Source organism: Emys orbicularis, chromosome 6, assembly GCF_028017835.1.
Source record: "Emys orbicularis isolate rEmyOrb1 chromosome 6, rEmyOrb1.hap1, whole genome shotgun sequence".
Lineage (NCBI taxonomy): Eukaryota > Metazoa > Chordata > Testudines > Emydidae > Emys > Emys orbicularis.
The window spans coordinates 85283600-85308649 of NC_088688.1; the positions used below are offsets into that span (position 1 = coordinate 85283600).

General features: G+C 41.9%; 1 protein-coding gene across 2 annotated transcripts in view; it reads right to left on the reverse strand.

The window, feature by feature from the left end:
- Positions 1-25050, reverse strand: part of SPIN1 (spindlin 1) — a 122185-nt gene that overhangs the window by 24067 nt on the left and 73068 nt on the right. For both annotated transcript variants that reach the window (XM_065406394.1, XM_065406393.1), the window contains exon 3: positions 813-861. In XM_065406394.1, the coding sequence (XP_065262466.1) occupies positions 813-861 (49 nt within the window). The remainder of the gene's footprint in view (positions 1-812; positions 862-25050) is intronic.

The following is a 25050-nucleotide window of genomic DNA, read 5'->3' on the forward strand; positions in this document are numbered from 1 at the left end:
GTCATACAATGCACCTGCACTCAGTTTTTGTCTTCGAAGTGTCCCATCAGAAAACTAGCCAGACCCAACCTATTTAGCTGTTAAAAACAATGAGATCAAACATGTCCAGACTATCATACCTTCTCCTCCCATCATCTACTTCCTCTTAAAATCACAAGGTGAACAACAAATTAATCCCCTTTTTTTGGGAGCGATGACAGTGTGGAGGGTGATGAGATACCCCTAACAAAAAATAAAGCATTCTTATAAAGTGTTGCAGTATTTCCAATCACCACATTTGAAAAAATAAGTATGGGAAATCTCCATGACAAAAGTGTATTTGAAATGAAATTACTGGAACACAAGTAGTAATAAGAAATCTTTTATATGTCTGATGTTATTTTCCAGATACAGTCGTCAGTAAAAATACTTGATGAGAATAGCTTTATACTGACCTAGTCACAACACACCACTTAGGCAATGAAGTTACTATAGTCGTTCCTTGCCACTTCTTCTCCCTAAAGTCTTCAAGCAAGCTATAGCATTTTATTCACATGCTCTTGTTTCTCAAGTGATGGTGCTATTCAAACATCAGTAAATTTAAAAAGCAAGCATGTGAGCAAAAGCAGTGTAGAAAATAAGTGTATATCTGCCAGTGGATATATATTACCTGAACACAATTCCACGCTGTTCCTAGAACAAAAAGTAAAGGCTGGAACAGCAATAATAAGAACAGAAACATGCTTCTAACAAGGTAATTCTGGGTAACAAACCCTACCCTGGGAAGTACAAACAGTTGAAATTTATAAAAATAAGTTTTAGAAATAGCTTACTTGTGAGAAGTTCTCTTCTTCATCATGCTGGCAGACACTCCTGCATGCCCTGTAACAGAGAAAGCAGCACATAAATGACTGAGAAATGAACAGATTATGTTCATGCAGAGTGCTAAGAAAGGCTGCTGTTTTGAATGCCAAGATATAGATGAAGTGCTGCAATTCTATGGGAGTTAAATATCTAACAATAAAAAACAAGAATGTAAGTATCCTGAGTTAAAATCCTAGAATTAATACACTTCTGGAGCTAAACTTGTATGAAACACACTTTTAACTTCTACTCAGATGTCAGATTAAAACAGATAGTGGTTGTGGTCAAGACCTGTATGTTCAAATTCCAAACACAACAATGGTGGGGAGATTCCCACACCGGAGCCATTCTTTTAAGTGACAAATCTGAGGAACTGTCCCAGAATAAGGTGTCAAGAGAGGTAGTTTTGGAACAAACTGATAACTTTAACAGTAATAAGCCACTAGGACCAGATGGTATTCACCTAAGTGTTCTGAAGGAACTCAGATATGAAATTGCAGAACTACTAGCCATGGTATGTAACCTATCACTTAAATCAGCTTCTGTACCAGACGACTGGAAGATAGCTAATGTGACACCAGAGGTGATCTTAGCAATTGCAGGCCAGTAAGCCTTCCTTCAGTACCAGGCAAGTTGGTTGAAACTATAGTACAGGACAGAATTATCAGACACCTAGATGAACACGATTAGATGGGGAAGAGTCAACACAGCTTTTGTAAAGAGAAATCATGCCTCACTAATCTATTAGAATTCTTTGAGTGGGTCACCAAACATGTGGACAAGGGTGATCCAGTGGATATAGTGTACCTGGATTATCAGAAAGCCTCTGACAAGTACACTAAGCAGCCATGGGACAACAGGGAAGGTCCTCTAATAGATCAGTAACTGGTTAAAAAGACAGAAAATAAAGTAGGAATAAATGGCCAGTTTTCAGAGAGGTAAATAGTAGAGTCCACCAGGGATCTGTACTGGGACCAATGCTGTTCAACGTCTTCAAAAATGATCTGAAAAAAGGGGTAAACAGTGAGGTGGCAAAGTTTGCAGATACAAAATTACTCAAGATAGCTAAGCCCAAAGCAGACTGCAAAGAGTTACAAAGGGATTTCATGAAACTAGGTGACTGGACAACAAAACGGCAGATGAAATTCAGTGTTGATAAATGCAGAATACTACACATTGGAAAACAATTGCCACTATACATACAAAATGATGGGGTCTAAATTAGCTATTACCACTCAAGAAAGATCTTGGAATCATTCTGGATAGTTCTCTGAAACATCCACTCAGTGTGCAGCAGCAGTCAAAAAAGCTAACAATGTGAAGAACCATAAGGAAATGGATAGAAATAAGAGATTACATAATGCCACTATATGCCCACACCTTGAATGCTGCATGCAGTCCTGGTCATCCCATCTCAAAAAAGATATATTAGAAATGGAAAAGCTATAGAAAAGGGCAACAAAAATGATTAAGGGTATATAACAACTTCTATATGAGGAGAGATTTAAAAGACCTTGGGACTATTCAGAGTGAAAAAGAGACGACTAAGGAGATATGATAGAGGTCTATAAAATCATGAGCAGCATGGAGAAAGTGAATGAGGAAGTGTTTACTCCTTATCATAACACAAGAACCAGGAGCCACCCAATGAAATTAATAGGCTACAGGTTTAAAACAAACAAAAGGAAGTACTTCTTTATACAACGCACAGTCAACCTGTGGAATTGACCCAATATATGCTACCTTATGTTCTTAACTTTAGAATATATGGTATAGAATTAATATCAGCATTATGTGTGGTGTCACAGTACTTGTGATGGTCAACTTTCGCACAGTGTTGAACCTGACAACACCTTTATAAAGTTAAGTATTGTTCTCATTTTACAGGCATAAGCAGTGAGGGTTTACTTGCCCATCACTGGTCACACAGTAAGTGGCAAAACTGGGACAATACTCTAGATTTTCAACTCTTAACCCTGTGCTTAATCCATTAAACCAAGTTGCTTCTCCTGAGGACTTGAATAAGTGTTGAAGTCTTAATACTTACTGAAATATAGTTTAAGCCTGCCATGTTGGTTCATAAACAAAAAATAATGGGGTCCCAATGTAGAAATAAAATTAAATTATTTTAGGGAAAAAGTTAAACAGCACTAATTTAAAAAAAAACCCACAGGATTTTTATATGGCCATTTTTGTTAATCAGAAATTCAAATAAAAGATCTTATGAGAAAATCTGAAAAGATAGTCTCTTGGATACCTGAAACCTGGCTGCTTCTGTCTTAAGTAGGCATATAGGCCCAAAATGTTTGGCTGTATTACTAACCTCCATTCTAGCAAGTTATTTAGAGAAACAAAACTTAGTTAAGATATTTAATTGACTCGTGAAATCTGTTTGAACACCAAGAACGGTAAAGAACAAATACTGTAAAACGTGAAATTAAGGCATCAAATTAACTTTTCACTCTCAGTGCCTCCGGCTGACTAGTTCAAAATTTAATTTCTGGCTATTCAGCCCAAGCAATAAGAACAATAATCATCATTGGAATATATGGATGTTTGTAAAGGAAATAAAATTATTGTACCATGCAATGAAGTTCTTTCACATTTCTGCAGTAACCTGAAAAACCTATACTCCACACTCATTCTATTCCCATGTAAAAACTATAAAATTACTTACGTAAACGTATGACTATACAAAATACATATTTATTGCATTGCCATTTAAAACAGCATTAAAAAGACTGGAAATGACCAGTTAAGGCAGTTGACAAAATATTTTATTATCTTTTCAGTTCACACCCATCAATTAACAATACTGACACTGAAAAATTAAATGTGTTTCTAGAATGTATAAATTTAACTGACCCACAAGACAAAGTATTCCTGTCAATATTGTCATTAACTGAATGCAGGGTAACAGAATATTAAGTTACCTTAATTGGTTACTCCCAGTCTTCTGCAGTTAATTATTTTGTACCAGGGTAAGCTATTTTAAAAAACAGTACAACTAAAAAAAAAAAAAAAAAAGCTCAGTGATATCTGGTTGGTATAGGAAAAGACAGTAACTTATCTCAGAATAACTGGTGTTTGAGATGTGTTGTCTATGTATTCCACTCTTGGTGCACATTAACCAGAGATCAGAACCTTGGCCTCTGGCTGCACCTTAAATGTCCTCAACCACCTCTCCACCCCAAGGCATAAAAGGGCAAATGGGCCAACTACTTCTCAGTTCTTTTGCCAACCAGAATCCAAGTAACTATAGATTCAGATATAGCAGGGTAAGAAGGGCAGGTCATGGAATACATAGACAACATATCTTGAGCAGCAGTTAGTGTAAGGTAAGTAACAAGTCTTTTCTTCTTTGAGTGATTGTCCATACATACATCTTGGTGACTCAAGCAGAAACCTTGTGCTTGTGGGTAACTTGAGTCTTAACCAAATAATGACTGAAAGACCACTTTGCCAAAGCAAACGTAGGGTCTGAATGGATAGCACAGTGTTTTGTGACTATATGAATTGAACTCCAGATGGCAGCTCTACAAATGTAAGCAGTAGGGACATTTCTAAAAAGCTGCAGATGTAGTGTGATCTCTAATAGAGTGAGCTTTTCTCTGGGCAGGAAAGATTAAGTTTAGCTATTTGATGTTTGTGAAATACAATATGAAATCCATCTGGATAACCTCTAGGAACAAATTGCTTCACCTTTCATTCTTTTGACATAGCAATGAATAATCTAGAAGAGACTGAGTGTCTTAGTTCTATAGCTAAATAAAGAGTATGTTAATGTCCGAGTGTAACTTTTCAGAATCATTAGCATGTTTTGAAAAGTAAACAGGTAAATTAACAGTCTGATTAACATGAAAATTAGAAGTTACTTCGGATAGAAACCTTAAATGAGACTCAACAGACCATATCCTTATGAAAAATGGTAAATGGTGGGCCTGCCGTTAGAGCTTTAATTTCTCTCCCACTCTAGTAAAAGTAATGATCAAAAACAATGTTTAAAAGGTGATGTAATGAACATGTAGCTAACGGTTCAAATGGGGGACCCACCAGACCAGCTAACATCATGTTAATTTCCCATTAGGGAAGGAGGTCTCAAATTTGAGGGAATACATGTACTAATCTCTTTAGAAACCTAGACACCGTAGAGTGTGAAAATATTCTGTGCTTTTGAATCTGCTGATGATAGGCACATACAGCGACTAGGTGAACTTTTATAGAACGAATTGAAAGTTCAGATGATTTCATTGAGAGGATGAATGGAAAAGTCCATTAGGAAGGGTGAGGTATGCTGAGGTTCTGTCCAAATGGTAAATCTTTTCCAGTTGGCATTGTAGGTCAATCTTGGAGTCCTTCCTTCCTACTATCAATGAAAATGCTCTGGACATCCCTGGAACAAGATTTCGCCCATCAATTAGGTAGCAAACATCCAAGCTACAAAGTGCAGAGACACTGGGTCTGGATGAAACATCTTCCCATTTAGTCACTTTGTCTTCAAGGATCATTAATGAACTGATCTCTACTTCTGTGAATGTATTAATTTGTAGTAATCATTTGCCAGATATCCTGACCAATTTTCATCCTATGGATTTTTTGAACTGTTCTACCTTATTCAGAATTTGTTATATGTGGTATATGAATGAAAATCCACGTCACAAGGTCATGCCCTAAGATTGTGGCAAAATTTCATGTTTTTACCATAAAACCCACAATTCTTTCACAAATCTGATCATCTACTAGAGTCCCTTTATAGACTGCCATTGGCATCACCTGCTTCTTTTGTTCAGCCTTTTGGTATTTCTTCCCACTGCTCTGATACCCTCTTCTATGACATGGTAATTTCATGATACAATTTCTTAAAAATTATAAGCAATTCAGAAATGGTACAGACAGAATGCTCAATTCGCCACAGCCTCTATGGCTTAAAACAATGTTGTAAAACCAGTATAAAAAAACCTACACATTTCCTTCCCTTGAGGGTGACTGCCACACATTTGTTCTCTACCTTTTTCATCGCCTTTCCTGAAAGATTCCAAACTATAAGCAATTCCAAAACAATTTAACATTTAATTTTCAAAATCAGTACAAGTTAAAGGCTTTAACCATCTGATTGCTTGATCCACCATTTCCTAAGCTCTTTACTCCTGGGGAGAATTATGCGCCACTGCACATGTGCAGAATTTATGTCCCCTGCAGATTTATTTGCTTCCCTGCATAAAAATGACTTTCTGACGGGGAAGGCAAAAAAGCAGTCGTGCGACCCACCCCAGCAGTATGTTTCGGGTGCCCTGAATCACTGTGGGGCAGGAGGCAGGATTGGGGAAGACCCGGCTGGTGGCTCCTACCCTGAGCAGGGCTCAGCTGCTAGTCACAGTTGGGCTGGGGAGGACGGGACTTCCTCTTCCCCTGCACGGCATCCGGGGCTGGGTCAGACCCACCCCCAGATTTCTCTCCCGGCTGCAGTAAGCTCTGTAAACTCCCCTTCCCCCCCATCCCCAATTCCTGCACCCATCGCTCCTGAGCTGCCCAACCCCCAGGCATTCAGATGCCCTCATACCCAGACCCTCCCACCTCACCTCCCACACTCAAAACCTCCCTGTACCTGAACCACCCCGACGAGCCACCTGCACCTGAATGCCAACCCCACTGAGCCCCAACCAGTTGCACCTGGATCCCCACCCCACTGAGCCCCACTCCCTCAGCATCTGGATCCCAAACTGAGCCCCCAACATCCAGAAGCCCCTGCCAAGCTCTATCCCGCCCACACCAACTCCACCCCTTCCCCCCGCTGAGCCCCAACCACCTTCACCTGGAGTCCCATTCCTGTTGCACCCAGAACCCCCAACAAGCCCCGGTGCATGCAGATCCCACACCCACACCCCCCACTGAGCCACCCGCACTTAGACTGCCCCACTCAGAACCCTCTTAACCCACAACTGGATCCCCTCACATTAAGCCCCTCCACACTTGGATACTGCCTTGCTGAGTGTGCCTGCCCACACAGAGGGGCAGGGCCCTAGGGTGTTTCTGGGGCAGGCCGGGTCCTTGCACTGTGTCAGCCACACCACTGAGTCAGTGTCTGTATCTGTATAAATACACATTTATACACATTTATAGTGTCTGTATCTGTATAAATACACATTAAGCCCCTCCACACTTGGATACTGCCTTGCTGAGTGTGCCTGCCCACACAGAGGGGCAGGGCCCTAGGGTGTTTCTGGGGCAGGCCGGGTCCTTGCACTGTGTCAGCCACACCACTGAGTCAGTGTCTGTATCTGTATAAATACAGAATTTTTAATTTAATTTGCCCCCCGAACCCTTCCTGCAGCCGAACGCCCTGCCCTGAGCCTCTTGCCGCACTCTGCACCCTGACCCCCTGCCACACCCCTCCTGCACCCCAACCCACTGCCCTGAGCCCCCGCTGCACCCTGCACCCCAACCCCCTGCCCTGCACCCCGACCCCTGCCCATAGCCCGTCGCACCCCACACCCCTCCTGCGACGCCTGACGCACCTCGCACCCCTCCTGCACCCCAACCCACTGCCCTGAGCCCCCTGCCGCACCCCAATCCCCTGCCCTGACCCCCTGCCACACCCCTCACCCCTCCTGCACCCCACACCCCAACCCACTGCCCTGAGCCCCCTCCTGCACCCCTCACCCCTGCCCTGACCCCCTGCAGCACCCTTCACCCCTCCTGCACCCCACACCCCAACTCCCTGCCCTGAGCCCCTGCCACACCCCACACCCCTCCTGCACCCCCTGGGGGCAGGGAGGGGGTGGAGTTGGGGTGGGGATTTCGGGGAGGGGGTTGGAATGGGGGCAGGGAAGGGGTAGGAAGAGGCGGGGCAGGGGTGGGGCCTCATGGAAGAGGTGGAGTGGGGGCGGGGCTGAGGGCGGCAGGGGGGAGGTGTCAGTAATGCGGCCCTCAGGCCAATGTACTAGTCCTCATGTGGCCCTCGTGGTCATTTGAGTTTGAGACCCCTGATATAGAGAACACACTAGCTGTAGCTAAAAGATTAGATACAGATCTACCCCGATATAACGCGATCCGATATAATACGAATTCGGATATAACACGGTAAAGCAGTGCTCGGGGGGGCGGGGCGGGGCTGCGCACTCTGGCGGATCAAAGCAAGTTTGATATAACGCGGTTTCACCTATAACGCGATACGATTTTTTGGCTCCTGAGAACAGCGTTATATCAGGGTAGAAATGTACTAATAATCCTTACAGATGTACATCAATGCAAAATACAAAAAAGTGTGCACACATGTAGGGTAGGGGAAGGAAAGGAAGTGTTAAAAAAACACACATCCAAGTGATTTGCAACCGCATTTTTGAACCTTTAGAAAAAGTTGATAGAGGTTTACCAACAAAAGTGGCATGCTTGTTAAAAATATGCCCTTCTTCCCCCAACCACCACAGGAACATGTCTTTTTTGTGAGATGGTAAGAACTAATCAATCAGTTATATGACAAACTGTTTTTTCCCTTTTACTAAAAAAAGGTGCTTAAAGTACCCAGGATCTTAAAACATCAATTCTCATAATTTTAAAATAACTGTAAAAATTAAGATGGATAATTGCCATATTCCCAGCTTGCTTGATGTATTTGTGAATTCCTAGTGGATGATGGTCCATATGCTTGAATGTGAACCTATGTACTATGGACTTAGATTGAAAACTGCTCTAAAAAGGTGTGAAAGGACCCTATTTTCTGTTGTGGGTTTTTTTGTATTGCAGTAGCATGTGGGAGCTCAATCAGGGATCATGTCCTGAAGCAGCTGGCACTGGCTAGGATGTATCAGAAAACAGGATACTGGGCTAGATGGACATTTGGTCTGACCCAGTATGCCCATTATTATGTTCTTAAATAAGTGCTAACACTGAATCCCAGCAATGGAACCAAGGGCCAGATTTTCAGACAGACATGCAACTAGGCTGCCTTTGCACGTGCAGGTACTGCACAAATAGGATAAGTGACCAATAAAATCAAGAGTAGATACAGCTGTTGAATTTTCCCCCTCACTGGAGTGATATTTGATGTTTAGAAAGTAATTTGTCCCTAGGCAGAATGATAGCTCTACGAGCAAAACAATAATATCCAACAGTCCTCCAATTACATCAAACATTGGTCTTTCAATTTTGCCCAATTCACTGTGGCAAGCTCACAATAAGTGTGTGAATAATAATCTTCTCTTTGTAGCGCACATTCCAGGACAAATTTATTTAAAATACTTTTAAATTGCTCTGGTGATGTTTTGAGGTATATTTTATTTCTATGCAAGTCTTTTCTTTATGCAAATTTGCCCTTTAAAAGTACTTATGAATAAAAAAAATTATGAAATAATTTAACAGGATCTTAATCCTATTGCACTGATCATCACTTAAGGAAGACCCAAAAATCTTGTCCTGCCAGAGTGTCAAATAAATTGTGCAGAAGAAATAATTTCTATAAATATTAATAAAAAACTACTTCTCTAGCTACTTTTGGATTATTTTAGTGATTTAGTGAGCCTGAGAAAAGCTTATAATGCTTGAAGCATTTTACTGAAAAGCATCTTAAAAAATGGCACTACAGTCTTCTTGTTTCCCTGCAAATATCATTTTAAACATTACTGAAAATTGGCTGGCTTTTGGAGAGCAAGGGAGTTGATAGTACCGGATGTTTGTGGGTAAAGGTTTTGATCAAGGCAGAGTTTTGCTGGAAGCTGATACTGTTTAGTTTTGTTTCTTTAGGCACCTTTGACAGAAGTGTGTTAGATTGATTTCTAGTAGAATGTACAGAAAACCTAACAAGCAAGTGTAGTGCAGTCAGATCCCGTACAAGCTTCCTCACACCATTCCCAACCTCAAGTTAACTCTTAATTCCTAATCCTCTCTTCAGCAGAGAGACTTCCAAACACACTAAGTAGGGCAGCAGTTTTGTGGAGTGAACAATTTACGTCAGTCACTGACGCTACTTTTGATTTGTGATCTAAACAGAATTTAGAGGATGAACAGTGAGTGGCTAATTCATTAAAAAAAAACAACAACACACTGATAGCAATTTCAATATCAATATTTCACCAGACATTTAATAAGTGGAAAGATCAGTGTGTATGTTTTTCAGTATAAGTAAAGTTTGGTCTCAGGCAGTAATTGGTATTAAAGCAGCCAACATTAATGAATTTATCACAAGGGAGCTGTCAGATTTTACAACGCATGAATGCTATTTCCATTAAATGTGAAAAGGTTTAGATTCACATCACTTGCTGCAGTTTCTGTACTACTTTGATAATTACACAAAACAGCATACTACTGTTCCACTTGAGATACTGCTTTCAGGATTAACTTCCTCCAGCTACCTACATAAGCTTTCAGAATTTACTTTGCAACTGGAAAGGTTAGAAAAAAAAAATCTCAGCTATTAATTATATATTCAGCATAGTTTCACAAAATGAACATTCAGCAAAGTTAATAAAAACATACTGTGACAAGGGACACTCACCTCTCGTGAGTTCCTCCTGTCAGCTGGGTGTTATATTGCAATCTTTTCTGGTACTGACGCCTCCTGTAGGTTGGTACCTACCTGCTTGGTAGATCTGCAGTGGCTCAGCCCTCCAGCCAAGTCACACAGTCAAAAAGCAAATCTCTCCCAGGGGTAGGAAAAGTCCAACAAGCTACCTGGCCTCACTAGGGTCTTCAGCCCCGTCTTTTGGCCTTTTAAATCTCACCTTTCACTTGGGCTTCTAAAAGAGCCTTGTCCCCTTCTCGGGGCATAGGTCACTTTCCCAGTGGTGGGTGGAAGAACTCAGGCCTGCCCACTACTCCGAGTCCCAACCCAGGGACCCTATAAACAGCAGCCATGTACCGCAGCTCTGTTTGCTGCTGTTATTCCCTGGGCTTTTTCCCCCCATGTGGTCCTGTTCCTTTCATTGGTTACCTTAGGGTTTCCGTTTTCATGTCCTCTTTCCCAGGTCCTGTAAACGTGACCTATTAACACCTTTGGTCATTCCTTGCCTCTCTGGTCCCACCCATGAACTGACCTGATCAGGCCCTGCAACTCCTTTTATCTGAGCCTGCTGTGCTCTGATAGAAGCAACCAATGCAGCCTTTCTAGGCAGGCCTGGGGGATCAATTTTAACTGCTCATTCCTGGGGTGGGGGGGGTGGGGTAGGAATGCAGTGCCTCCAGCAGGGGCCTCAAAGGACCTGGTACACCCCATCACATACCTCCCCCGACACCCAATCCCAAAGAAGGGATTTAGGGTTGTGGACCTATCTGAAGGTTAATGTCCCGTCCTATACAGTTTTTGCCCTGCTTGCTCAGGGTCTCCTCGCCCAGGCCTGTCTATGTGGAGAGCTATTTGCAATCTCTGCCCTGATTTCTCAGGGTCTTCTTTCCCAGGCTGCTCTGCCTGGACAGTGTTTAACAGTCCCTTGTCCTGATTAGACAGGATTTTCCACCTCAGACCTCTTGACATGGAGAGCTTTTGCAGTCTCTCTGCCCTGCTTTGTCAGGGTCTTTTCTCCAAGGCATCTCTGCCTAGAGAGCTATTAGTCTCTGCCCTGGTTGGTCTGGGGTCTTCTCTCTCAGTCCTCTCTGCCCGGTAATCTTTTACAGTCTCTGCCCTGGTTTCTCTGGGTCTCTCCCCCAGTTCATGCAAGGGCAAGCTGTTCTTAAAATATCCCATCTGTCCACAATCATAACATCTTCTTGGCCACACCTCAGTCTTCCAGCCCACTGGATCCCTCTTATCTACCCAGTACCTGTTACTGCTTCTTTCCTGCAGGGTCCATAACAGGCACTGCTGCTGTTCCTTTAGCCTGCTGTAGTTCCAACTACACCACCCACCACTCTTTGAGAGCCTCACTGAACTGCTGAAGCAATACCCAGATCTGTTTCACAGACCCAGTCCTCCCCAGAAATGGATGTGTGAATTTTGGTGTCCAGGTCTGTCGGGGCTGACTGGCTCCTTGTTGCCCTCCAGCTAGCACCCACTGTGCTTTCAGCAGAACCATGCTACTGCTGGGCTAAACTCTTTTCAATTCCTCCGTTGTCTCCTTGTTTCATGGGTTGGTCCGAAAAGACCCTACTTCTGGTACCAAGGAAAGATGGTGCTGCATTGGCAATATTAGTACTTCTGCTACAAGCTTCCTTCATTTTTATTATGGTTGACCAAACAAGGAAAATTTGCCTGACATCCTCATTTCAGGAAACCTTGCATCCTGTTAGTTCACTGCCGAAATTTAAATGAATTACAGTGGTGTGCACAATTAAATAAGCCTAATTGTCAGTAGAAGCTCTTCCGGGGGCGGAGGAGAGAAGAGGATGAACATGTCCTCCCTCCTTTCTTTATGGCATCCAGCTACCAGGGAGGAGGAGATTAAGGAATTACCCATTTGCCAGAAGATTCAGCAAACAAGTCCTTGGAGATAACTGAAGGAGCAAGAGAAACTGTTACAGTGCAAAGGGGATCCACAAGGGTACCTGAGGAGAAAAGCTTTGTGATCCAAGAAGTATTCCTTGGATTGAGTGCTTCCACTCTGGCGAACAGAGCACCAGGATAGGAAAAGTTGAAGTGAATTGTTTAGCATTCCCTCCTCTCTTTTTCCCATGACGCTATCGTGTCAGGTGGCTGGCTCTTGGGAGGTACCATGATCCATGTTGTAAAACGCTCTGTTAGGCACCATTTCCATCGGTGGCTGACAGGGAAGAGCATACATACACAATGCTGCAACAGGGAAAGCCCAGGGTGAAGGGGACAAATTGGGAAGAGTATGGAGGCTGAAAAAACGGTGTTGCAATTAGTTCACCTCTTCAGACTTCTTTACTGAAGTCTTTTCTTCCATTCTGATATAGCAAAGGCAAGCTGAGACTGCAAATCAGTCTGAGACTCCATTAATTAATACTCTACAAAGTGAAGAATAAAATGTTGAGCCTAATGGGAAAAAGAGTAGAACCAAACAGGAAGACCTAAATTTTTGAAGTGACCATTGATTTTAAGTGCCCCAATTCTTAAATCCCTAAGGTGCCGGACTCTCAGAAGGAGGGTACTCTGTACTTTCTCAAAACTAGGTCCTTTAAGGCATTTCACTTTATACACCCAAAAGTTATTTGAAAGAATAGGTGAATGCTTCTGTATCTGGACTGACTACCTCTTCCTGCCTGCCTGAGAATGGAATGCCCTTTGTCTATACTGGTGGCAGTTAACCTTCACTGAAAGTTAACTGCCATTTCTTAGACTGCTGCTGACAACTATCATTGTGTCAAAAAACAGGCATTCTGCTATAGCCAACTGGAGGGGAAAAAACTAGATTTATTACCTGAGACAAAAACACTTTGATTTTGAAACAGTGATGTTACTTTTCTGGATGGCTAAGAGTATTAGAGCTGCATGAACGTATGATAGGTATGTAACTGCTGGGTTTAGCCATGCTCACATGCAGGTTGGCAGCAGCCCTTATGCAATGCTTTTTGCAATCCTAACGACGACTCTAGAAAGTCTCTCAGGAACTTATCAGTTTAGAAAATACTTCCAAATCTAGGAGAAATGAAGGACAAAAAGAAGAGGAGGGGGAATACATCAGCCTGACAGATATTCACTTGCAGATGATCACTTTAAAGGTAAGATCATGTCTAATTCTCCAGGAAAAATGTCAAACTTTCCAGGAAATAAATATCTGTCAATCCTGTAGCTGCTGGGAAGTGACAAGCAGTAGAAGAAAGAAAAAAAAAGAAAAGAAAAAAAAAAGGGGTGGGAAAAGAATACCTCAGGAAGAGAGAAGAAATTATACAGAAAGAACTACCTGTACGATCTGGCAACCACAAAACTCAGACAATTCTCTGCTAAAAATGACAAAAGGACCACATGTGAGCACTAGTATACAATTGTTCTAATAAACTAATATGGCAGGCTGGAAACTGATTTACAGTCTTATACGTTGTCTTCTAAACTGTCAGGGTCACAAGTCAGGTCACTTGTTTTTGAATCAAAATGGCCTCAGCCAGTAGATGATTACAGTTAATGCCAATTTTAATGACTATCCTCAATGTTCAATAATTGCCTAATTTATTAATGATGAACTCTCAACATCAGATTAAGCAAGAGGGGTACATCTTCTCCCAATATATGTTTGCTGCACTAGTTTTAAGAAAATACATGACAACATTATACATTTTAAGGTCAAAAGGATCACTATATAATCACCTAATCTTATCTTCTGCACAACACAGGCCATAGAACTTCATCCATTAATTTCTGCAATGGAGGCAATTCTTATCTACCATGTAAACAAATTACCAAACTTAACTTGCAGCTGAAATAGAGTGCCTCTCTTAGAAAGATATCCAACCATGATTTCAGGACTTCAAATGCAAAACCATGCTCTGAAGTGCTCTAGCCTCTGTTTGCCAGAAGCTGGGAATGGGCAACAGGGGATGGATCACTTGATGATTACCTGTTCTGTTCATTCCCTCTGAAGTGTCTGGCATTGACCCCTGTCAGAAGACAGGATGCTGGGCTAGATGGACCATTGGTCTGACCCAGTATGGCTGCTCTGATGTTCTTAAATGACAAATTTACCCTTTTCTTGGAAAGCTGTTCCAATGATTAATTGCCCTCACTTTCATGTGAGTCTTCTTTTCTATCCAACTATTTCATCTTATTATGCCTTGGTCTGCTAAATTAAAGGACCCCTTATAGGTAGGGTGACCAGAGAGCAACTGTGAAAAAACAGGGCAGGGAGTGGGGGGTAATAGGCACCTATATAAGTCCCAAAAAACGGGACTATCCTTTTAAAAACGGGACATCTGGTCACCCTACTTATAGGTCACATTCAACTCACCTTATTTAGCTTAAGTCTCATCATAAGGATTGTTTCCACTCCTCAGTTAATTTTTATAGCTTCTCTGAACCCATGCTAATTTTTTAACAACCTTTTCAAAGCATGAACACCAGAATTTGATCACAGTAGCTGATGTTCTTCTTCCAATATGAATAAAAATGAGGTGGGAGGATAAGATCTAGTTATAGGATCAGCTCAATTTAGTAACTATAGATAAATAAATTTTATCCTTCATTAAATAAATGTTTTGGATAAACTTTTTCCATAACTATCCTTACCTGTGTACACTTATGGCAGTTTTATTTACTTAAGAAAAAATTAAAATACTGTTTTTGTGCATTTTAATTGAACTGAATTTTCCTTTATGCAAATCATGAGTAAATAAATAGGACTGTAGTAAACAATAAATGCATCATTCACCATTTTCTAAACATTTATATATGAAACTAAAGAAATCAAAAGAAAATGTTACCATGTGACATTTCTAATGATTTAAACTTATGAAGTATGCATTTTTTTTTTAAAGTTTTAAAAATGGCTGCTTTGTCCTATTCTGGAATAGCACAAAGCAGCCAGAGCATACAGGTCAGCTAAACTGGGTTTACAGCTGCTTTGTTCTGACAGTGCATCACAAGACAGCTGAGTGCACACTCCGTTTCCCCCATCTTCCAAATTACCTCTTCCTTTTACAACACACACACAAACTTCCCCGTCCTTACTGCAACACCTCTTGTGTGCAAGGTATATATCCTCCTCCTGTAATTTCCCCCTCCTTCTTGGCCTACCTATTGAGTAGATGTAGTGCCACAAAATAATTTTTGAATATATATTTATGATTTAAAAAAAAAAAATTCTAATGGAAATTTAATCTGGCAAAAAGAACACCTTTCTTTGAAAATGGTCACCATCTCCAATATTCTCAGTGAGACTGAAGCCACAAGTTACCCTCAGGGAAGATAGTTGCTTTCCATGCTGTGAGCAGGCTGAGACACACACAGAGACCCTTCTCAAAGTGGCTACCAGGTGAGGGCAGTGGAAGTTGTGGAATTCTCTGTAGTAGACCACTGTAATCTTCAGCCTATGCTGAAGGAGAAACTTTACCCATTATTCTCGATAACAAACACTACCAATAATCCTAAAATAAGTTATTCAAATGTAGCATATGCACAAGATTTTAGTGAATTTTCACTTTAGAGGAAGTTTAACAAGTGTTACTCTGTCAATGAAATCAGGGGCGACAAAAAAATAATATTGGGTGTTACATTTCTTAAGGATTCGTTTTTAAACTTCATTTTAATGCCTAAAGAAACAGATTTACTTGTAAATATTTGGAAAATGCATTTAGCATTCAGTAAATGCTGTAATTCTGGGGAAGGTATGCTGTATTTTTACCACATAACAGAGTTTGCATCCCTGCTTTGAGTCCAAAACTGAACTCAACATTAACTCTGGCATTACTACTAATGCCTCATAATTCCTCCAGAGTCCAACAGTTCTGTTAGCCTCTTGCCACAGAATACCACCAGGAACTTGTGTTCAATCAGTTACCTAGTGTGACTCCTGAAATTGAAAGTGTAGGGTTTTCCCTTCCCCATAAATGATTAGCTTGGTGGTGAAGTATGGTTACTTATCTTGAAAAGTAACTGGAGTTTTTTGAGATGTATGGCTCCTATCTGTATTCCATTCATGGTGCACATATGCTCCATGCACTTAAGACTGGAAGATTTTTCATTAGAAGTATCTGTTGGTCTGTGCCTGCACCTGTCTCCTCATGCTCCCAGTCAAGCATATAAGGGGCAGTGCAAACACCGCCTGCCTTTTCAGCTCCTTCTCTTCTGTGAACAGCTTAGGGTAAGAATCTGAAGCAGAGGGTGGGTTATAGAATACATATAGGGACTACGCATCTGGAAAACTCAGTTATTGTACAATGTAAGTAATCCTTACTTTCTTTGCATGGTGGTCCCTATATGTGTTCACTCAAGGTGACTCAAAAGCAGTATTCACTCAGGTGAAGGATGTGAGGAACCCCTGCTGTACCACTGACAATGACTGCTCTGCTGAAAGCAGTGTCTGCTGTTGAAGACTGCACCTGGGGTGTAATGTCTCAAAAGGTACGCATAATGCCTCATGTTGCTGCCTTACATATCTGGAGATGAGAGACCTCTCACAGTGAAGCTACAGAGTCTGCCCTGGGCCCTAATTGAGTTTGGCCACACACCCTGTTAGGCAGAGGTCACTATCAACTCATTGCAAAAGCAGGGGGCAGCTCAAAATCCATTTAGAGAAGTCTCTGAGAAGATCACCCAACATATAAAAGAAGAGGCCTAGGAGTCAAATAGTTAAGAGAATTTTCTGAGGGATTTGTACTTCTTATGTAGAAAGCCAAGGCTTGGACTTCCAAAGAATGAACTTCATATCCTTCCTGTTAGGACATGACTTCAAAACAGAGAACAGATTAAATGGATGATCTAGTTTAGATGGAATTCTGAAATCACCTTCAACTTAGCATGTAACCTTAAGGAAACTTTAGAGAGAGAGAGACAGACTGACTGACTTCCATAAGGACTCCCAGCTCTCCAGGTTGAAGTGTTTGCAACAAGAAAGGCAACTTTCATAGATAGATGACTGAAGGAACATGAGGCTCCAATGGGAGTTTTGCTGATGTAGATAGGACTAGATTGAAGTCCCATATTGTGATGGCTTTGAGCACCAGTGGAAAGGCACTTACAAGGCTTTTCAAGAACCTCACTATGACCGGATAGGAAAAGATGGAATAGTTGTCCACTGGGGGTGTGGGGGTGAGAGAGAGAGAGAGTGCACGCAAGAGTACAAATAGCTGCCAAGTGTACTTGTAAGGAGCAGAATGACAATCTCAACATTTTCAGAGAGAGGAGATAGTTCAGTAGTTGGCATCTCGCAAACTTACAGTGATAGCTGACAATGGTGGCACCATATAGAAAATCTCTTCCATTTTGCTGTGTACCACTTTCTTCTGGAGTCTTTCCAGCTGTTGATCATGATGGACTGTATAGCAGCAGAACACAATCTCAGAGTTAACTATCCATCCACATACCAAGCATTTAGATGGACAGATGCTGAAATCCGATGGAACACCATGCATGTGTCCTGGGTCAAGAAATCTGGTAGTAGTTTAATGTGGATGCATGGATGTGCAGCCATCTGGAGAATGCTGGTGAACTGTCTCTGACACACAAGAGCCACAAGCATCACTGTTGCTTTGTCTTGCCTGATCTTCCTCAGGACTTGTGCTAAGAGTGGGATGGGTGGAAATGCATATATTAGCAGTTCTGACCAGCAGACTAGAAATGCATCCTGTGTCTCTGGAAAAGAGTCTGCTAAAGCTATTTGCCACAGTTTTCTGCACCCCAGGTAGATACACAACTGGGAGAATGATGTGGTGGTGGGACGTACAAGTGCAAGATTGATGGCCTCTATGAAAATAGGCGAATTGCACTCTACCTCCCTGCTTGTTGCTGTAACAGATTACACTGCTCTGAAATGCTTCTGAAATAAATGTAGTCAAACTTTACTAATTCTGGGTCACTGAGAATGAAAAAGATGCTTAAAATTGTTGATTGGCTCTAGTTTTCAAGATATGCTATTGGGTCAGTATATACGACCCTTGACTTGGGAATGGCAGAGGATAAGTGAGTTATAAAGGGAAGGGATCTCAGTTTAAACCAGAAATGACTAAAATACATCTTTGACTGGATCTATGAATAAATCTATGACTGGGTTTGGACAGTACTTGCTTTTTAGGCAAAACAATGAATGATGCAATCTGAAGCTGATATTGCGTCATACATGATATGAATAGCAACATGTTATTCCTAGAAGTCATGGATGATGCAATCATACGAAGCTTACATCACTCTGCTGAACAAATTGCCCTATATCAGCTCTAGAAATCATACAGTGTCGTGCTCTTTTATTTGTCAGTGTTTGATTTTGCAAAGGGACACATTTCTGTTTAGCCAAAGTGAGCAGAGATGCCTCGTACTTGTGTGAACAGTGCAGATAACTTCTGCTATGTTTGTGGTGAAGTGACTTTTGCATCACAAAAGCGCAGTCTAACCACTATGGTTAAGAAAGCCTATCACCTTTATTTTGGCTGCAAAATTGGAGATCAGGACAAGAGGTGGGCCCCACACATATGCTGCAACACTTGTGCAACAAATCTTCGCCAGTGGTTGAACAGGAAAAGGAAATCTATGCCTTTTGCAGTGCCAATGATTTGGAGAGAGCCAACAGATCATACCAGCAATTGTTACTTCTGCATGGTGCCTCCAGTTGGGAAAGGTGTGTCAAAGAAGAAAAAGTGGACTGTGCATTATCCAAACATTCCATCAGCTATACGCCCAGTACCCCACGGAGAAGGACTGCCGGTTCCTGATGCACCAGAATCATTCTCACTTGAGTCAGACGAGGAAGAGGAAAAGGATGAAACTTCTGGTCCTGAACCATCAATGTCACAGGACCCACATTTTCTCCCATCCTCCTCCTCTGAACCACACCTCATAACACAAGGTGAACTGAATGACCTTGTCAGGGATTTGGAACTACCCAAGAGTAAGGCAGAGCTGTTGGGCTCCAGACTACAGCAGTGGAGTCTCCTGGCAGGTGATGTTAGGGTTTCCATGTTCCGTGACCGTCAAAAGGATCTTGTCCCATTCTTCTTCATGGAAGGTGATCTTGTAGCCTGCAATAACATCGATGGTGTGATGGCAGCCCTCAACATCGTTCACAATCCAGATGAGTGGAGACTGTTCATTGATTCATCGAAGACGAGTCTTAAAGCTGTTTTACTGCATAATGGCAATGTTTTGCCATCAATTCCAGTTGGTCATGCAGTCCATATGAAGGAAACCTAGGACAACATGAAACAACTTTTGAGGTGCATAAACTATGACCAACATCAGTGGCAGCTTTGTGGCGATTTGAAGGTTGTTGCTCTCTTGCTTGGTCTGCAGACTGGATACACAAAGTACTGCTGTTTTCTCTGCGAATGGGATAGTCGTGCAAGAGATTCCCACTACATCAAGAAAGATTGGCCACTCCGACAGTCATTGGAGCCTGGGAGGAAAAGTGTTCAGCATCCACCACTTGGTGAATCAAGGAAGATTTTGTTACCACCCTTACACATCAAGCTGGGTCTGATGAAGAACTTTGTCAAGGCCACTGACAAAACACAAGCAGCTTTCAAGTACCTCCGTGGAAAATTTCCAAGGTTAAGTGAAGCTAAGATAAAGGAAGGTGTCTTTGTTGGTCCTCAGATTCGTGAACTTCTTCGAGATGATGCATTTGACCATGCACTGCGTGGCAAGGAAAAGACAGCATGGAAAGCCTTCCAGTTAGTGGCAATCAATTTTCTTGGAAACAACAAGGCAGACAACTACAGGTTGTTGGTGGAAAAACTCCTCAAGGCATACAAAAGCCTTGGTTGCAACATGTCACTAAAGATACATTTTTTTGCACTCTCATCTAGATTTTTTTTCCACCGAACTGCGGAGCAGTGAGCGACGAGCACGGCGAGCGATTTCACCAGGACATTGCAACAATGGAGAAACGCTATCAGGGCAAATGGAGCCCATCAATGCTTGCAGACTATTGCTGGACAGTGACAAGAGATGCTCCATTTAATGAATACAAGAGACAAGCCAAGAAGCGCCGAGTAGACACTGAATAGGACTAAACTATGTACAGAATAGTTTTTTGCCTTTTGTTTCATAATAAATTTTATTTATATAACCCTTTTGCTGATTTTTAAAGTGTTACATAAACAGGACAGGTGAAATATTATCATGTAAAGCAACCATAAACACATGAAAAGACCTAGGTTTACAATTGATGATTAAAACTCTACTATCTACACAATATACATAGACATAAAATGTAAAAACTTAAATATCTTAGAAACAGTAGCCAATCAGTTGTTTTAATTGTCATATTTGAATTCAGCACATCAAAATACATAATAAATAGCACATTTTATCTCTGAAGCAGACGACTTCTCAAAAATTGTAGACCAGTGTTATCACGCTTTCTGACATGACTTGGAAATGTAGGCTTTCGATGAACAGCAGGAATCTTTTGTAAGTCTTGTGTACAGTATGTCGCTCTAAAAGGTTTATCTGCAACTTGGTCTCCTCCGGGATCCAAGTACCTTGTGCTACATGCCAAGTATCTTGATCAGCTCCCCAACTTAATGGGGAGGCACCTAACCTTTTTTTGTGTAGGTGGGTGGGTGGGGGAAGAGATGAATGAAATTCAGACACCATCTCCATGTTTTCCTACCAGGTGAGTGAGGCTAGACCTTGTGGGGTAGAGACTCAACTTGTCCAGGCTGTGTCTGTCAGGGACAGACTTTCTATAACCAAGCTTGCAGACATTGAAGATGACATCTTGAATGGTATCACATAGATACATACATACATAAGGCTATGTGGGGAAAGACAGGACCTCACTAATGGCTGGGGGGTCACTTGGAACTCGTTATGAGTCCTGCCATAGCCCGTAACCTGTTGTTAGGTAGGCATGCCCTGGCCACGACCAAATCCACAGTCACTTCAAAAATGTCCATAGTCTATGTGGTGGTTAAAGTAGACTTTTCTGTGTTTACCTGAAGTTCTAATGACTGTAGGAGGTTAAGTAAGAATAGAGTTGCTATCTGAACTTTCTGGCATGACTTCCCTTTCAGGAGCCAGCCACGTAGGTAGACCACTGACATGCCCTGATGATGCAGGTGTACCACAACTATTGATAACACCTTTGTTAACACTATTGGCACTAGTGAGAGGCCAAAGGCAAGGACTCTGTATTGGTAATGGTTTAGGCTGATGGTAAATCTTAGTCTCTTATGTGCAGGGTGGAGATTTATGTTGAAATAAGCATTCTTCAGATTGAGAGATATAAACCAATCTCCTTGGTCTAGCAAGAACATTAGGGAGGACACCGTGATCATTATGAACCTCAGACAGTGGACAAAGACATTCAGAAATAGTGTAGGCCTCTGGCCTCGTTTTTTGGGGGGGATGAGGAAATATCTCAAGTAGAATATTTTTCCTCTGTGCTGAGGTGCCATCAGCGCTACAGCTCCCAGTTGAAACAGGAAGTCTACTTCCTGTCTGAGCATCCTCTCTGTGTCAATGGGCAGAGCTGCTGGTACAGATAGTGGTCTTACTCTGCTTCAGGTGGCTGACGGTGTCAGTGATTGCCGAACCAACGATATTGTCAGGATCTCTCGACAGTTCTGGTCCAACAGCATTGATGATTCCAGGTCTGCATAGATTGGGCCCGCCTCAATAGTCCATCTGGTCCCTGTTGCTGGGTAGTCAATGGGGCTTCAGTCTTTCAGCAGTGCCAATCTGGGCAGACTGGTTCTTGGTATTGTCAATCTCTTCTCCAGGCAACTCTCTACAATCAGTGGTGTCTGATGCATCCAATTGCTCCTTTCTCTTTTCAGTACTCAGGATAGACCCAAAGTCACTACTCCAGTAGGTGGCAGTCTCAGATCACTTTTGGCTTTCTGTGCCAAGGGACAGGTACCAGATTCTCTTTGAGCTCCTGATAAACCTGTACTGGGGCACGGAGTCTTGCCCAACATAAGAATGGACTGGAAAAGTCCTTTTCTTAGATGAGGACATAGAGGAGATTGCTTACATTTGTCCTTGTGAGGGTGTTCATTCTTACCTTCTTTGTGTCTACCCTGTTTTCTGCTGGTCCCTAATTCTGCTTACAACAGTCCCAGAGCCTGAGCCCTGGTCTACACTAGGAGGGGGGTCGACCTAAGATACGCAACTTCAGCTACGCGAATAGCGTAGCTGAAGTCGGCATATCTTAGGTCGACTTACCTGGCCATGAGGATGGCGGTGAGTCGACCGCTGCCGCTCCCCCATCAACTCCGCTTCTGCCTCTCGCGACTGGAGTTCTGGAGTCGACGGGGAGCACGTTCGGGGATCAATTTATCGCGTCTAGACGAGACGTGATAAATAGATCCCTGATAGATTGATCACTACCCGCCGATCCGGTGGGTAGTGAAGACCTGCCCTGAGACAACTGTGTACCAAAGGCTGATTCCTGGTGCCTCTGACTGATGTACCAGGGTCAGACTCTGGTCTCATCAAACAATCCATCAGGAAAGTATGAAGTCTGAACTCACGTGATTGAGGAGTTCAGCATGAGAAACTCTGGCAGATATGACACTTCAGGGGATATGTGCTTCCCTGAGGCACTACAGATTGGTGTCATGACCTTCACTGACTGGGAAGGCCTGGAGACAGACCACAGTGCTTAAAACCTGGGGCCCTGGGCATGATAGGGACCAAATACTGGTAGATGGCCAGGGCTGGGAGGAAACCCCCGAAGTTTTCCAAAACTAACACTAAAACTAAGAATTAAGTAGAAAAGGAGAACTATTTACAAATAATAAAACAAAAAATGCTAGCTAAAGCTGTAGACACTAGAGATGTTTCATCTCAGACCACAGATGGTAGAAAGGAACCGTAGAAGTGACTGGTCTGCACTGCCCCATATTCCCTCAGCTGGGAGCACAAGGAGAAGGGTGCAGGTGCAGACCAATGGACACCGCTAATAAAAAAAAAAAAAAAACTTCTGGTCCCAGGCACATGGAGCACATGCGCAACTCAAGTGGAATAGACACAGAAACCACCACTTTGTTTATAATCATTTTGATTCAGCCCTATCCATTCTCCTCTTAAATCTTCATCAATGCATTTTACCTCTTCTCTTGCACTTATACGACATGAATGGTTTAGACATAGGCTTTGTTTGATTCCTGCTGGTTGGCCAGCCAAGCCTTCCATAATTTTTAGTTTTAATTCATAGACTGACATTTGAAAACTTTCACCCACTTGTCCCTCAGATGTGAAGATTAATTTCTGAAAGAAAAAGGGGAGCAATTCTCAAATCTCAGCCAATGAACAAAGTTTAATCAGATAATTATGAACTGAACTGATAAAACAATCACCAAACTGTGATTTCTAGTTACCAGAAACATTTCCATGTTGAATGACAGTAGAAGATGCAAAACACTATTTTGTAAGTACCAATTTAAAAAAAGAATTTATAGTTTGCCATATCTGAAATTTACTTTATTATAGTTGAACACAGAGTCTTAGATCAGCTCTTTAAGAAACTGATTCATCTGTTTCTTTCTAACCCTCCCAACTTTGTAGGTAGCTTTCCTGTACCTAAGCAAAGTTATAAAACCAACTGTTTTTAATAGTAACCAGAAAGTTTATAATTGCAAAAGAGAAACTAAGTGTTGTAGCATTACTATGAATTTGATCAGTAAAAATGCAAGTGAAGCAAAAGCACCCTTTCCAGAACTATTTCCCCCCAACATTAGTTTTTACTGTGTGACACTCATTGGACAATCATAACGCAGGTAAAGACATGCTAACGTGAACCATATATGAAATCAGAATCACAATATCCCTCAAATCTCATGGAAAAGAATGCCTTCAACAGCAGGTGTTCCTTTCAAAAGTTGTCACTAGCAATACAGAAGATTAAAGATTGTTGTATTACTACCAGACCTGAATACTTAACACACCACACTGGAAGACAATTATATTTCACAACCCAGAAGGAGTTGGTGTTGTGCTGGTTGCTTCTATGTGTCTAATATTTAAGAGATTAGGTTATTGAATATGACAGACTTGCAGCCTTTCATGGAGATTAAAGACTTTTTGTAATTTATTCAACAAATCTGAATGATGAGCTGGAAACACATTTGGAAGCATCAATATGGGCTGTATGGTTAGTTTCATATCAATTGAGCTTTCCCAATTTCATATTAAATCACAGGAGCTTCACATAAATTTATTATGGTACATGCACCATACAGTGTACCTAAATACTCTTTTATCCCTTCCTTCAGCTCATTAGCTACGTTCTATGCTTTACAAAGTGAACATATGATTTTTCTCTGCCGGGAATGAAAGCTTAATAGAATGACCCTATGCAGAACGAGGGGGGGGGGGAGGAACAAACAAAAAAACCTCAAAAAAAACAGTTGTACCAAGCAAACTCTCTGTCTCAAAGATAAACTATTTTGCTTTTTTTAATTAAGGTTTAATCAAACAGATTAAAACAACAGAACTTCCAGCTTGTGGTTCAACAGTTTTCTAAAATGCCTGGATGTGGAGTTCTAGGTCCCAAAGCCATTCTCCCCCCAACTCACAAGAAATTACTCTTAGGCCTGGTCTACACTACGACTTTAATTCGGATTTAGCTGCTTTAATTCGAATTAACGCTTGACCCGTCCACACAACGAAGCCATTTAATTCGAATTAAAGAGCCCTTTAATTCGATTTCTGTACTCCTCCTCGACGAG